General features: G+C 49.8%; 1 protein-coding gene across 1 annotated transcript; it reads left to right on the top strand.

Annotated features, from left to right (window-relative positions):
• Positions 1 to 250: 250 nt before the first annotated feature.
• SLCO4A1 (solute carrier organic anion transporter family member 4A1) lies at positions 251 to 13,640 on the top strand. Its single transcript, XM_059827340.1, has 11 exons — positions 251 to 1,076; positions 2,193 to 2,283; positions 3,447 to 3,568; positions 3,844 to 3,955; positions 8,929 to 9,083; positions 9,784 to 9,979; positions 10,608 to 10,773; positions 11,402 to 11,574; positions 11,954 to 12,018; positions 12,539 to 12,687; positions 13,491 to 13,640. The coding sequence occupies exons 1-11, from the start codon at positions 251 to 253 to the stop codon at positions 13,638 to 13,640; spliced, it is 2,205 nt and encodes a 734-aa protein (XP_059683323.1).
• The last annotated feature ends 1,897 nt before the right edge of the window (positions 13,641 to 15,537 follow it).

Raw genomic sequence — 15,537 nt, 5'->3', positions numbered from 1 at the left:
ACTTATTTAAAAAAAAAAAAAAAAGGAAGAAACAACATTTGAAGGCATGGGGCATGGTTTTATATAAAGGCATGTGTGAAAATTCTGTCTTCACAGATCGCAATGGTCCTGGCTCAGACCTTTGCCATCTCCCTACTGACGTAAGCGCTGAAAATTGCATCTCCCGGGTAGTCAGGTCCTCGCTGCCCCACGAACCTGCCCCGGCCACCAGCCCCACCTCGACCTGCCGCTCGACTCCGCGTTCCCGTTCATGGCAATGCCCCAGAATTCAACTGGAGAAAATGGCTTTTGTTTCACTCGGACGCTTGGCTTCTCCCGCCCGTCTCCTCCTCCCGGCGAGGCCGGACGGACCTTCGGTGCCGCGAGCGGGCAGGAGGCATGCGGAACCCTTCTGAGCAACGGCACGGTGTCCTCCAGCGCACCCAGCCCATCCGAATCGTCTGCCGAACCCCTCTGCTCCATCACCCCGGGAGAGGAGGAGACCCCATTCAGCGAAGGGATTAAATACGTGTCGGCTGAAGGGGAGGAACTGGCGTGTGGCTGGGGGGGGTTCACCCCCGGGTGCTTACAGCTCTTCAACACGTCCAAGGGCATCTTGTTCTTCCTCTGCGTGGCCTCCTTCCTGCAAGGCATGACGGTGAACGGCTTCATCAACACGGTCATCACCTCCATTGAGCGACGCTTCGACCTCCGCAGCTACCAGAGCGGGCTGATCGCCAGCTCCTACGACATCGCGGCGTGCGTCTGCTTGACCTTTGTCAGCTATTTTGGGGGGAACGGCCACAAACCGCGATGGCTGGGTTGGGGCGTGCTGGTCATGGGCTTGGGCTCGCTGCTCTTTGCCTTGCCCCACTTCACCACGGGACGCTACGAGGCACGTTCGGCGGCGGAGGTGGGTGTCTGCGGGGGGAACCAGAGCCTGCCCTGCGCCCAGGCTGCCTCCAGCCTCTCCGGCTACAGGTTCATCTTCATGCTGGGGCAGTTCCTGCACGGGATGGGAGCCACGCCGCTCTACACGCTCGGCGTCACCTATTTAGATGAAAACGTCAAGACTAACTACTCCCCTGTGTACATTGGTGAGTGGAGCCGGAGGAGCAGCTCGGACCCGTGGGCTGGGCGATGGGGGGGAGAGCCGGTCCATCTGCCTTGGCACCGACCAGGCCACTCTGAGCAGTTTCACGAGAGGTGCTCCCAGTCTTTTGTTCCCGATAACCAGCGAGGTGGTAATCAGAGGGAAGTGGCAGCTGTTGGGGAGGGTTTGATGATTTACAGGCAGGAACTGTAAGTGTAGCTGGGTATTTTCACTCCAGCGACGCATGCCCTCCAGATCTGGAGGTGCCTCCTGCTCCCGGCACGGGGCCAGCTGGGGAGACCCTCCAGCGTGCCCCAGTGCCTGCGTGGCATTAGCACCTCCGGCAAACAGCCATAGGGCCATACCCCATCCGTGCAAGGGGATGTCACCCCTTCAGTGGCATAGCGCAGTGGGGACGGTCGCTGGGCTGCTCCGATACTGCTGGTGCAAAGCACAGCCACGAGAAGATGCTCAGCACACTCCTGTGCTCTGTATTGCTGATAGCTTAGTGATTGCCAAATAACTACGGTCCTATTTGTTGGAATTGCTAGAAGGGGTGACCTTTAAGCAATTCAAAATGTAGCAGTCTGCCCACACCGTTGTATCAGAAGGCTGTGGAGGGAGAGAAGGAGATCACAAGGCTGGGATCAGTAAGTTAATGATCTTTCCATGGCAGCAAACCCAAACAAGTGCCGGTGGTGTCGCATTTAGCGTAGACTTCGCCTATTGTCAGTGGGGAGACAACGCCGCTGCTCATCATGCCGGCAGTCGGGATGCGGCAGCGGTGTCAGCTACATCCCTGCTAAATAATCAAACAGTAACTGCATAAATATGGTTTTCCGTTGAACCAATTTTGCCTGCCCCGTGCTATAAAAATTCCCAGGTTGGATGCAGAAGTTTCCCTGGGACATGAATGTGAGGTGAAAACTTGTCAAAACTGTCTGGCTTTGTTTCTGAGTGGCTTAGGGAGTGGGGTGCAAGGCGGCAGGAGGCTGAGCATCCCGGATCCAGGAGGGAATCTGCTGCGGTGGGGCGGGGGCTGCGGGGCACCGGCAGCGCTCCGCAGCATCCCTGGCTGAAACGCCGCTCTTTCTCTGACACGGCTTGTTTTCCCTTTCAGCTGTTTTCTACACTGCTGCAATCCTTGGGCCTGCAGCGGGTTATCTGGTAGGAGGAATGTTTCTAAATATTTATACTGAAATTGGCAGAGAGTAAGTCGCTAAAAAATAATCTTGTTCCTTTTCCTTTATGCTATATGTTTCCTTTGGGGTAAAAAATTAATAATAATACTAATAATGATAATCTGGAGAAATGACCTGGTGGCTGGGTGGAAAGGTGCCCGTGGTGTTCCGCGGTGTTTCTGCGGGGGGCCAAGGCTGGAAGGGTGGCTGTCGCTGGAAGAAAATTGCTGACAAACCCGTCAGCTTAAACCCTTCCTCACGCTGCGCTGCCTGCGCTAATGAGGCTACCAGCAGCAGGTGAATTTTTTGAATGAGTTCCCTGATGAGGCACCGCTACCAGCAGTGCTGCTCGTCCTCCCAGTCATCCAGCCAGGATGCTCAGTCCCTCCTTGCTTTTTAATATTTGTAATTTATTTTTATCTCCTTACAGGCTCTTTGGCAGATGAATGGGTTAAAAAGGGGGAGCGGGTTTCCAGAGGAAGGAACGGGTTATTTCCACCAGTTTTCTTACAAAGGGTGGCTCTGGGGTGGAACGAGAATTGTGACAACCCCCAAAGCACAGATGAAATGGGGAGAGGTGAATGTGCAAGCCAGAGATTAAAGGAGAATTAAGTGATGTAGTTTTGGGGCTGGTTAAGTGCTGTGCTCTCTGGTAAGGCAGGCAACACTCTGGTGTGACCGGAGGGATGGTGGACGTGGCATCCCCAGCACATTACAGAATCACAGAATCCCTAAGGTTGGAAAAGACCTGTAAGATCTTCAAGCCCAACCATCAACCAGCAAACCCCACCATGCCCACTAAACCATGTCCCACAGTGCCACGTCCACACGTTCCTTGAACACCTCCAGTGATGGTGACTCCACCACCTCCCTGGGCAGCCTCTTCCAATGCTTCACCACATTCTCTGGAAAGAAATTTTTCCTAATACCCAGCCTGAACCTCCCCTGGCGCAACTTGAGGCCATTTCCTCTTGTTCTGTCGCTTGTCACTTGGGAGAAGAGGGCAACACCCTCTTCTCTGCAACCTCCTTTAGATTGCCATGGGAGAGGCCAGAGCTCGGTTTCCTTCGCTGACGTCCCCCCCGTGTCCCCCCAACCCCTGCCAGCTTCAGCGAGAGGCACGCCGAGCTGTCCCGCTCCGTTTCAAACCGCCGCCTCTCTCCCTTGTGTCCTTTCGGCTTCGTTTCTTACAGGATCGACATCACCCCGGAGAACACGCTGTGGGTGGGGGCATGGTGGATCGGCTTCCTCGGGGCCGGAGCAGCCTCCCTCCTCATCTCCATCCCCATCCTGGGGTACCCCCAGCGCCTCCCAGGTACGCAGAATTGGGGCTGGGCTGCACGGTACTTGCGTCCTTATGCACGTGTGTAGCTGGGGACACAGTGGTAGAGGAAGAGCTTCCAGTGTTTGAATTGTAATTCCAACGCGGATTTCACCCCCGCAGCTCTCCAGCTGCCTGTTTCCCTGCTCCTCCCTTGCAGCGGAGGGAGGATGTTGCGTTGCATTTTCCCCCTGCACATCCACCGCTTTGGTGGCATCTGCATCCCATGTCTCACATGCTCCTTGTTCCCGTTTGCCTCTCGTTTTCAGGATCCCAGCGGTATATCGTTATGAGGGTGTCAGAGGCTCATCAGCTAAAGGATGGGAGCCACAAAAAAGCATCGGATCCGGACTTCGGGAAAACAGTTAAAGATCTGCCTCGGTGAGAAAACCACCCCACGCCTGAGGTTCAGGGAGCCCTCCCCAGAAGTGAGAGCAATGGGCCCAGACTGAGCTTGCTTTCTGCGGTGCTAGCTAAAAGGTTTTGCCCATCTCCAAACGTAGTGATAACGCTTTCTCACAGAGGAGGTTGCAAAGCTCCTGGTCCCATCAGTGGCCAGCGGCTCTCAGCAAATGGGCTGAGCTAGAAATTGTGCTGGGGATCACGTGGGAGAGCAGGGGACAAGTGGCTGGTCCTCTCTGTGGTTTTCAGAAGGTCACGTCCACGTGTGAAGATCCGCCTGCAGTCATATGCAACGCGCTGAGTTTTGCCGCGAGTGCTTGGTGCCAGCCTTCAGGTGACAGGAGGTGCACAGGCATTGCCATCTCATTCCCTCTCCCCAGCAGCGTTATTTCTTCCTGCCTGCTTGTGTCTGGCCTCACCTGGCCCAGCTGGGTGTTGTCCAACGTCTCCTCTCCGTCCCCTTGGGGCTTTTCTGCCTTTCCTCTGTTTTTCTTGTGTTAGATCCCTGTTTTGTCCTTTTAATGAGAAAAGAGAGGAAACAAAATCCTGACTCTTATAGCTCCATTCCAAATTCAGGCAAGAAGATATCCTGCACTGTAGCTTTGAATTCCTTTTTTCTTCTCAGTTTTCTTTTCTTTTTTCCTTTTGCCTTTGCATCTTCCAGCCACCTTTTGTGCGTAACTGCTTCTTATCTCCTGCAAAGCAGCGACACGCTTAATCACAGAGCTGCTGCTTGGCTCTGTGGTGTGGGCGAGCACGTTTGCACCAAAGGAGGTTTGGTAGGAACTGGTTTAAAGGGATCCTGGGTGGGAACAAGCGAGTGGCCGAAATAAAGTGCGGTCTTTTAACCTGGAAACATTTGCAATGGATCTTTGAAATCTTTTATGATTTTTTTTTTTGTGTCGAGTTGTATTTAAAAGGAGGGCAGGGGGAGAGGTGCTGCTTTATTTACAGCTGGGTTTAGCCGGTATGCAAGCTCTGGATGTTGCAGAGAGATCTGGGTATCAACTCGTTTTGGAGCTTGCAGTCAAGAAGGGGATTTTTCTTTTTTGTATTTCTCCAGGACTGTTCTTAGGGAGGAGTTTGCATCCATATGTGACCGCTGCCCCATGCAAAGGCAAACATTCAGTGTTGCCAAACCCCGTGCCGCTGCCAGCAATTACTTCTGAACTTTAGCAGTGGTGTTTGCCTTTGTGCTGGCAGAGGAGGATTGAAGCAGGTGCTCAGTACGGGAGTTTTCAGCAGCAGTCGCTCTGGGTTGCGTCAACGCAACTGCTCACACTGGTCTGAAATTCTTGGAGACTTCGTAGGAAGTTTACCAGGGGTTAAGGTAGTTTTATGAAGAATAGTACATTGAACAGATTTCAATGCTGTTATTAAATGGCATTCTTGACTGGGTGCCATTTTCCGAGGTCACGGCTGATTCTCCACACGGAAATTAAATTCAAAACCTGCATTTAAATAATGATAAGGTTATGACTAAAACCGACACAAACAGGGTAGCAGAGAGGGATGAAATTCAGTAGTTGATGCTTTTCTTGCTTGTCTGGAGCAACGCTCCCACTGTTTCTCGGTGAAGGCTGTCTGACAGCAGGTACGGAGGCGGTCCTTCCCCAGGAGCATCTTCGTTCACCCCTCGTTCCCGAAGAACGAATACCGGAAGGTGGGCAACTCGTACCAAATAATTCAGATCAGTCCAGACCTTCGTGTGGTTTTCGTTTGAAAGCAAAAACCCAACAGACTTTTGTGTTCCCTGCTTTTGATTAATAACAGGGAAGTGCCTTAAAGGGTTGCTATTCTGGAAACTCACATTAAAGAGGAGATCACATCCGTGCGTGCAGCTCTTGGGGACACGTGGACCAGGCTGGAGAGCGAGGCCAAAGGACACTGTTGCCTTTGTTTTAGTAACGGATTGGATGCTACACATTTTCTCACAGTACAGACAGTAAGAGTTTCACAAAGATAAGCAGAAATACTGATGAAATAAAATACTATTCTATGGCATCAGGTCCTTTCGAAGCGAGGTTAATGAACTGCTGTATTCACAGTGCTGACTAAGAGCAGGAGCTTACAGGAATGCAGCCCGTACAGCTTAATCCTCTGCCCTGAAGAGACTTCTGTCTTAATTCTTGGGTTGAAAAGGCCTGATAAAATAGCGTTTTCCTTTCTCTGGTTCCATATGATTGGTCTCATGAAATAACCCCTGCTGTCAGTGCAGAGGGATTCAAACAGAAGACATGTAGAGCTGTGCCAGGAGAGGAGGCTTTGTCCTGGCGAGCTACGGGACGGGGTTTGTGAGGATCACTTGCTGGTCTGTCAAGACCTGATCTTCAACACGAGAAGCTACTACGGTCAATATTTTACTCATCCCTCTTGGATTAGTTGGCAGGGCGGGGGCTTCGGTTTGTCTCATGGCTTTACTACAGCTTCCGTGTGTTGTAAAGGGAGGTTGGTTTACATTCCTGTGGGACGTACGTGCTGCCCTCCGTCCCCTTGGTGGTGGTGACAGTAGGTGTCATTTTGTGCTGGAAACGTCCCCATTCACGTGCTCTAAGATTGCATAAATATCTGTCTATCATTAAGGACTCATTAGGTTGTGGCCGTACTCCGTTACAGTCTGGGGTGTCCTGGGCATGCAAGTGTTCCTCAGAGGAGCGGGCCCTGATTGCACAGGCGGTCCCAGCTCACTCAGCAGGACCATTACCTGAGGAAAGAGTACCCGTATGCACCCATATCAGTAAAGACTTGCAGGATCAGGCTTTTATAGATGGGGGGATTCTTCTCTTGGCAGTGCTGAGCTTCCTGAAATCCCTTTGGCTACAAGAACTGAGGACAGTCAAGACTATCCAAGAGTTAGGTGGTTTCTGGCTGTGATTAAAATCCTCCTGATAGCAATGAAAAGCTCTGTGTTGACTTTGGTAAGGTTTTATATGCCATAGCTCCTCACAACTACACCTTCTGTCTACAAACAGATTAAATTACATGAGTAAATCCTTACTTCTAGCACTAAAAGGAGTTCCTCCACATTTTCCTACCTGCAAGTCTAACCTGTAACCTTTGGCCAACAGGCACGAAGTCACGCTGTGCCAGGGAACCACAACTCTCTTTTCTCTTGAACTGTAAAAAGGTGAAGGCGTTGTACCATTTCTACATCAGCCACAAGGTCCACAAGAAGCATTTTCTCACTGAGAGATTACGCTTTGTGCTTCCAAATAAAGCACAATCGAAAAGATCATTCCTGGAAAACAGCTTAGTAAATTAAACTAATCCCAACAGCTAGACAACGGTTGGTATAAAGCCCCCTGTAATCAAGGTGTAAGAATGTGCGGTATTTCTGTCTTTCAGCTTCTTTGTTCTTTTGGTATAATGAAATTCTCCACTTTATGTGGATAAAGTTGCATAAATCTGATGCTGAGCCTCAGCACGTCTCGTACTCGGTTGTACTACAGTAGATTTTCTTTGATTTCACATTTCCTCCAAAGCAGTAGGTGGTAAGTGACTGTGCCTTTCAACTCAGCGAGCATCCCACAGCGTCCCTGTCACTGCCATCGCTGCGGGATAATGGGTTTGTGCCTGTCTCAGAAATGGGATGATCTGTGGTACTGGTCCGGGCTAGGCTTGGGGAAAGTTATGCGGCAGAATTTCAAGCTTGTTACAAAACGCTCCCTGCAAAGCAGTGTCAACCCTCTTAGTCCAATATCCGAGATAGTGAGAGATAATTGAGACCATCCCATGTGCCCGAGGGCCTTTCTGTGTCTCAGAGATGGAATCATTGCTGGATCATCTTTCCGCATATAAATGACAGATGGCAATTTTTCAGGCATATCTATGGCGCTCTACTAAATCCTGGTGGGTCAAAAAGAAAATGTATCTGCTCAACTTATACATTAATCTTAAAGTAAAACTATGCTTAGACTGTGGGAGAAAGATTGCTTTCTGTTTTCCAGGGGGATATAAGGTGTCTTGGAGGTGTTTCCTCCATATAGAAAGGCTTGCTTGGTATTTCCCCTGAGCTGCAAAACATCCATGGTTATCAGAGGTTGTTATTCTCAGGAAGACATGGGTGCACCTGAGTAACATGCGTACGTGAGGGTGTAACACAACTTTGTTCCCTGCTCGTGGTTGAGTCGGCAGTCCCAAGATAACTGCCATCAGGGACTAATAAAACCTTGAAATGATTGAGATTTGGTGAGGAGTAGTGTCCTTTCAGGTCCTTTCAGTATGGCCCCATTTAGGGAATGGAAGTTACTTAGCCTGACTCTAAATGTTGTAGAATTACCACTGAAATCATCTGTATAGAAGTCATGGGCACCCTGAGTGTGAATTATGTCACACACACACACTGCTGGTATCCAGTCCCAATTTTGAACATGCACATGAGATAAATAGACCCATCTGGTACCCTCATGAGGTCCACAGGGAAGAGTCCCAGGTTATTCCCTCCTGTTTTAGGTGTTTGGTCGACGTTCCTCAGATTCCCTTGGCGGCTGGCTGTAGCCAACGGGGCTATAAAAAACAGCCAGGGTAAGCATGTCTGTTAGGTGCCTGAAGATAGTCAGGACAACACCCAGTAGGAACAAGAGCCAGAGCAGGTTGGTACATGAGAGACGTTAGGCACAAAGGCAGTGTTTGAGAGCAAACTTGTTGATCTCCACCCGCAGTGGAGTCTATCTCCACAAAGCACCAACATCTACTCTGTGCCGGTGTAGGGAGAGGTGAGGGTATCCTCAGCATCCTTCCTTGGCTGGTAGGATTCGATAAGCATAAGTGGAGAAGCTCACAGCTCTTTCAAACTCCAATTACCTCCTTTTGTTTTTTTTCTTTTGAAGAGATGCAGCGTGATGGAATGCTGCCTCATCTTACATGTGGTCCTTCTGACCTGAAAATAGGGGACAGACCTGAAATCAGAATGTGCCACAGTGATTCAATCCCAGTATATTTGTCCTTTGCAGATCAGTACTGCTGCTTCTGAAGAACCCCACCTTCATCTTCCTCTGCTTAGCGGGAGCGACCGAAGCCACCCTCATTGCTGGGATGTCCACGTTTGGACCCAAGTTCTTGGAGTCTCAGTTTAGTTTAAGTGCTTCTGAAGCTGCTACCTTTTTTGGTAAGAATACCAGGTTTTTGCAATGTTTTCCCATTTTGCTTACAAATGTAGGAGCACTGTAGCTTATTTAGACTGGAGACAAACACGCTTTGCAGTTCATTTGCAGAGCGATTATCGTCTTCAGCTATTAGATAGGATCGTTTCCTGTCAGCACATCTGCACCAAGTGCATTTTCAGAGCTGTATCTACTGACATCAGGAAGAAATGTGTCGCTTCTGTAGCCATCTGTTACCCTCTAGAGGAAGGCAAAATAATTGTAGTCTCTTCCTTCTAGTGCATTACCAGGAAACATTAACTAAATGTTTCCTCTAACAAGGGATGTCTGAACTGGGGGACATATTTTGTCAGCATCCCAAAACTAGGAAGATCCTCGCATAGGTGCCATATTGTAGACCGAGGAAGTGATGTCCAACAAGCATCAATACTCATGTCAACAAGCATATCAATACAAATGATGTGCTCCTCAGAGCGTCTGTTTTAAGATCTCTGGCTAGGAAAAGCTGCCTTGCCAGGCTCATGCCACGTTACCTGAGCTGTTACAGAGAACCACCTGCTGTAGCAAAGTCCACTGAACTCCCACCAAGAAGCCACACAGCAACTAAGGGGTTATTCTCATGCAGACACACTGCAGTTAACGTAGTCAGACATGAAAACTCCTTGCTGACATTTCTAAACTTGGGTTTTTTCCCCCTTTTTTCAGGTTATCTGGTCGTGCCAGCCGGAGGTGGAGGCACATTCCTGGGAGGATTCCTTGTGAATAAATTTAAACTGCGCTGTTCAGGAATCATCAAATTGTGTTTACTTTGCACAGTGTCGAGTCTGCTGGCTATATTCATTTTTTTTATTCACTGCCCTAACATGCCGATGGCAGGAGTAACCCAGATGTACGATGGAAGGTAATAACAATCATCCCATCTGTCTTGTGCTGCGTGGCCCTGGTCAGAATAGAAGGATAACTCCAAATACACGCTGCTGGTGGTAGTCATGTGTTAATGTGTTGGCGATGGAAGATGATGTCCAGTCAGTCTTGCAGGCAGATACTGAGGGTGAGACCCAGAATATAGATGTCCAAATTTTTGCATCTAGTTGGAGTTTATGGAAGAGGCTCCTGCTGTAGTCAGGGAGGGGAGATCAGTGAGACACTCTGCTCTTCAGCTGCCGTTACAGAGTCCCCATCTCTATTATTATTGGTTAGACTACAAGTTATTGGGTTATTGGTTATTGGGTTATTGGTTGTTGGGTTATTGGTTTAGACTACAAGTGGGAATCTCCTCTCCAAATGGAGGTGTCTCCCTATGAGCTGGTCATTTAAAGTCCCTTGGTAGGTGTAGGAATGACAGCTCCAGGGCATGATTCCTGTTCATGGTTAAAATTAGGTGAGATGAAGCCCTTCTGGAGCCTGGTGTTATGCTACTTGGGGATCCACTGCATCTCCTACCATCCCTCCTTCTCTTGCTCTACCCATTTCCTTCTGGAAAATGCTGTTCAGTGTCTCCCCACTGACTGCTCCTGTGTTTCCCTTAGTGCTTTGCCTGGTGGCCACCTAAACCTGACAGCAGCCTGCAACGCCGACTGCGGCTGTCTACAGGAGACCTACAGCCCTGTCTGCGGGAGCGATGACATTATGTATTACTCTCCCTGCCATGCCGGGTGCAAAAAAGTGTCCGAAAACCTCAGGAATGGCAAGAAGGTATGTCTGAAAGCACAGGGTATTAACAAAGTGGTGGCACATCTTTGGGGTGATTTGGCCAGCTCTGCAAAAGTGTCCGCAGGTTTGAGCTTTGCTGCAAATCAGTGTAAAAGGCAGAGACAGCCCGGTGCAGGATGGATGCTCTCAGGCATCACCTGGGATGAAGGCAGAAGGTACCCTGAGGTCACCCTGCTTTGCTTCTCTCAACGTGTCACAACCGGTTTTGCCTCGCTCTGGGTCAAAACTGCACTGAAATCCGTGGTAAATCACCCAGGCAGGCGGGGGGAGCTTGGTAGGCACCTAATTCCTGCCCCAGTTCTTTTGGGTCTTCGGTGAACATGATGCACCTCCTCATCCTTCCAACATGTCGCTCATAGAGATAGACAAAAGCTTAAGAAGGGTAATGATGACATTCAGCATTCAAGGGCTGCCTGGCAAAGTTAATTTCTCTTATTTAATAACCTGTTTCGAAACAGAGGTGTGTCAAGAATGCAGCTTGATTTCTGCTTCGCTCTGCTCTAGGAGTGAAACGAGCTGTTTTCTGCCCTCCCTGAATTTCTTTCTTTCTAAAGCTTTGACTGTCACCGTGCTGTCCTTGACAAAGTGCCCACCAGCCTTTCTTTCCCAGGTCTATCACGAGTGTAGCTGTGTTGAGAAAACCCTCCTGCCTGGCCCCGGTGACGCAGAGGCAGGGAAATGCACCTCCTCTTGTGCAAAAAGGCCCCTGCTCCTGTTCTTCATGTTCGTGGTGATCCTCTTCACCTTCCTGAGCAGTATTCCTGCCCTCACCGCCACTCTGCGGTAAGCACGGGATCGCCTCGTCCTCCACCAGCACTGCAAGAATCCGCCTCTCCGCTTTGTCCTGCTGGCTCAAGCCATGGGGAAGGTGTGATGGGAACCACCTCGTTACTTGCAGCCTGGAGACATTGGGACTAATTCCCTTCCCTGACTAGCTGGGAAAGCAAATTTTAGCATTGGCAGCTCTATTCTCTGAGATCGGGCACCCACATGCGTCCCCCAGTTTGCAGCAGTGGTGGGGGGACATTGCACTGGGGTGAAGCTCGATCTCCAGAGAGGATGGAGGTCCCAAGCGTGCTGGACCCAAGTGCATGGCGTTGCGGGGCAGGGAGGTGCCGTGCAGCCTGGCAGCATTTTTAAACAATCCCCTTTTGTTCCCCAGGTGTGTCTCCGACAGGCAAAAGTCATTTGCACTCGGGATCCAGTGGATTGTGGTACGAACACTAGGTATGGAACAGAGGGAATTTGGGCATGGGTGTGGTCCGTTGGCTTTGTGGAGTGTGTGCCAAGCTGTTACCTAAGAATAAAACACGTTGGGTTGGAAAAGAAGGGACACATGCTGTTGAAAGGAGGATGTTTTCTCTTGTTTGCTGTCATTCAGTAAAACCTAATTCCCTTTGCATATGGTTTGCAAACTGAATGAAGGGTTCTGTAACACATCACAGGTGGGGTAGAGGAGCAATGTCCTGGCAACATGTCCTTATTTTAAGAAAAAAGGAGCAGAGGGGTTGAAGGTCCTGTGTATGTCTTCTGCAATATGTACGTCAGGATGGTCAAAAGACCTGCTGGACTTTCCGGTCCTGAAATTCAGTGTATTTTGGATACCTTGTGGCTCTAGACATTGTGGGATGCGTTTGCTTAATCACGGTAGCAGCAGAGCCTGATGCTTTTCGGCAAGCACCTTGTGTCTTGCAAGGCTCGTGCATAGGTGCTACCCAAACTGAAGGTCTGCTCTCTCTTCCCGCAGGAGGCATCCCTGGCCCCATTGCCTTTGGGTCCATGATCGATAAATCCTGCCTGCTCTGGCAGGACCAGTGCAGCGAGCAAGGTTCTTGCTACGTTTACCAGAACTCAGCCATGAGCCGATACACCCTCATCGCTGGACTGATCTACAAGGTGATGCTGCCTGTTAACGTCGCTCTCTGATAAATCAAACGGGTCTTTAGGAGACAGCATTTTGCTCTGGGAGAGAATTTTACAAAATTGTGTTGTCCTGATCTGCCTCCCCAGCCCAAATTAGACCTTCACACAAGAAATGTTCTCGCGGAAGGCAAAAGCTCCATTTGCTTCTTGCCAGGTAATGGTGCTCCAGGCACCATCGTTCTCTTGAATTCCCATTACTTGCTAGGCTTACAGCTTCCGTTGCACCATATGAAATATCTCTTCTTCTCCCAACAGTTACCAAAGAAATGCTAGAAATGGAGTCAAGTCTGTAACTGCAGTGTGTTACTGAGGGTGAGGGATGGCATTGTGGGCAGGCTGTAAATAACCATTCCCTCATCACCGCTAGAAAATAAGAGAGCTTAGCTCTGTGTTTCTTATTTATTAGCTGAAAACCATCATTTTAACTGCTCCCAAACAAGCACTTGTCTTAGATCTTGGTGTTTAGCCGTTGCGGTGATAAAAAGGCTTTCAAAAGCCTTCCAGCAAATGGCTCAGGTGGTGTTGGTCCATATGGCACTGTGCTCCAGGTGTCCGTGTGGGGCTGAACAGCTTTCCAAATTCTCACTGTCCCATTGCTATGGGGCTGGCTAGATTCAGATTTTTTACTCCCTGCAGCTCTGCGCGCTGGTCCGCTGCCCAGGCTGGCCTTCAGCCTCATCTCCCCAAAGCTTGGTCAGCAAACCTCATCCCAAATGAGGGCAAGGGGACCAGTTTTGGGGGGAGCAGAGAGTAACGGGGTGTCTTCATGGCTGCAGGTGCTCGGGACAACCTTCTTTATAGTTGCCTGTTTACTCTACAAACCCCCGCCGCCAGAGTCGGCTCCGGGCAGCTCGGACCCATCTGAAAATGGCAACTGTGACCTCCAGGAACACAAACCTTCACTGCCGGCTGAAGAGGATATGTAGTGCTGCACGCGTGGAAGTGACTTTCTCAGTTTCAAACATACGATGAGAAGACTTTATGCAGTTCCTAGGGGTTTTTAAATTAATAGTAATATTATCACTTTTTTAGTTCAAGAGAAATAATTTAATTAACCACTGGTGTGCTTGCTATTTTTCTTAACAGCAGAAGCGCATTTAAAATTGGGCGCTGATGCCATATGCAGTTATTTAATTTCATTTAAAGAAAGGGCTACCGTCGCTTTATTCTATGTCTGTGACAAGCAAGGACCGCGTTCTCCACTCGTGGAAATAAGCACCAGTAACTCCAATGGAGCATGTGGGGTTTAAACCACCAGAGGATCTGGTCCCTAATATCTCGGTTGTAAAGCCAACTTCTGTCGAGACTTCCAAAGCCTGAAAAGAGCCCTGCTGTCCCGCAGTCTGCATTGCAAAGAGGACGACTGGCCCTTAAACCACTGTATGCAAAGTGGACAGCCCCGACAGTGTCCTCCTCCTTCCTGTGACACACAGCATCGCTCCTTTTGTTCAGGAGCAGGTTATCTAATTATGCAAATTCATATTACTGTGCAATGGGAGACAGGTTTGAGAGGAGATTTGTCTGGCAAATTCATCAGCACACTACAGGCAGCCGTCCCCGAGAGCTGCCGAGCACTGTACGTTCACTGCCTCATTTCATTGCAGGGTTTACACCGTGGTGACACTTCTGGGGTTTTTTTTCTTGCCTCATTTAAAGGTGATGCCTTTTGTAATGTACTGTGCAAAACTTGAACTTACTTCTTGCTCTTTGTTGGGTGCAGGAAGACATGAGATACAGATCTATGCAATGCTTCTCTTCGGTTGCTCTGTAAAGACACTGAGTTTGGGTAGATGAGAAAAATCAGAATGAATTTAATTTGACTCTAGACTGCTAGCTTAAGGGAGAGCTTGCCCTAACGACAGACTGCCTTGTGGAAAAGGGGTGCTGACTTGTAACTGGCCTGCTTGCAAGTAGAGAGGGCAGCGTTCCCAAAATGACCTTTGAATGTGCACTTGCAATATTGACCAGGACCTTTCTGAGGGGGGAGGAAAGTGGTATTTGGACGGGCATATGTCTTGCTTCCCTCTCAACCCAGATCAGGAGAGGCTAGTGCTTAGCTTGCCTGTATTTGCACCGCCACAGGATCCAGGTACAGCTCCGGGGGAGGGCTGTGGCCGGCCCCGGGAGTCCTACACTGGATAAACCGCGTTCACAGGCATGGGACCTACATTGCTGAGCTGCAAAACTGGCGCTTCTTTTGTGCCAGCTGCTACTTAGGATTACTTCGTAGATGTTTTTGTATATTTTGTGTATTTATGCTTTCATAAACGGACACGGGATGGGCATTTGTCTCCTTCGTTAGCAAAGGACCGACTCTCAGAGCGGAGGCGAATCCGTTCCCATTGCAGACTGGGACAGCGGCGCTGGGAGCGTGGTCGATCCTTGAGCAGCGGTTGAGAAAGCAGCTTCTTCCATTCACAGATCCCCTTCCACCAAAGCCAGGTAGTGACCTTCCCGCTTCCAAAGCCCTTGTTTCCCAGCCCCTGTCAAGTGCTGGGAGAGACTTGAGCATCTCCAGTAACTGCTGCAAAAGCTACGAGTGCTAAGGGTGAGATGGAGGGTGGATTTTGGCTGCTTGAACACGGGCAGCTGGTGCAGCTCTGATGGGGCACAGCATGCAGGAGGGCCCTGTTTCGCCCGGGAGGCAGGATTAGACCCACGGACGCAGGAGTTAACCCCGACACCCCCCAAGCACCAAAGGCTTCTTCACAACCTCCACCGGGGTTTGCAGCCGCCTGCAAGCACGAGCCTGTCGCCAGACCTTGCCCAGCGATTGCCCTTCCCAGCTTACAGATACTTCGGGTACAAGCAGGGATCTTAGAC

This window comes from Gavia stellata, chromosome 20 (genome assembly GCF_030936135.1).
Source record: "Gavia stellata isolate bGavSte3 chromosome 20, bGavSte3.hap2, whole genome shotgun sequence".
Classification (NCBI taxonomy): Eukaryota; Metazoa; Chordata; class Aves; order Gaviiformes; family Gaviidae; genus Gavia; species Gavia stellata.
Note: the sequence above shows the minus strand (reverse complement) of the source record. Positions and strands in the feature narration are given on the sequence as shown.

Bases quoted from the DNA above. Each gene is read 5' to 3' on its own strand.
- SLCO4A1 (XM_059827340.1), top strand. From the start codon at position 251: ATGGCAATGCCCCAGAATTCAACTGGAGAAAATGGCTTTTGTTTCACT. The intron at 3,569-3,843 runs GTACGCAGAATT...TCTCGTTTTCAG, and splicing joins GTACCCCCAGCGCCTCCCAG to GATCCCAGCGGTATATCGTT. The intron at 11,575-11,953 runs GTAAGCACGGGA...TTTGTTCCCCAG, and splicing joins GCCCTCACCGCCACTCTGCG to GTGTGTCTCCGACAGGCAAA.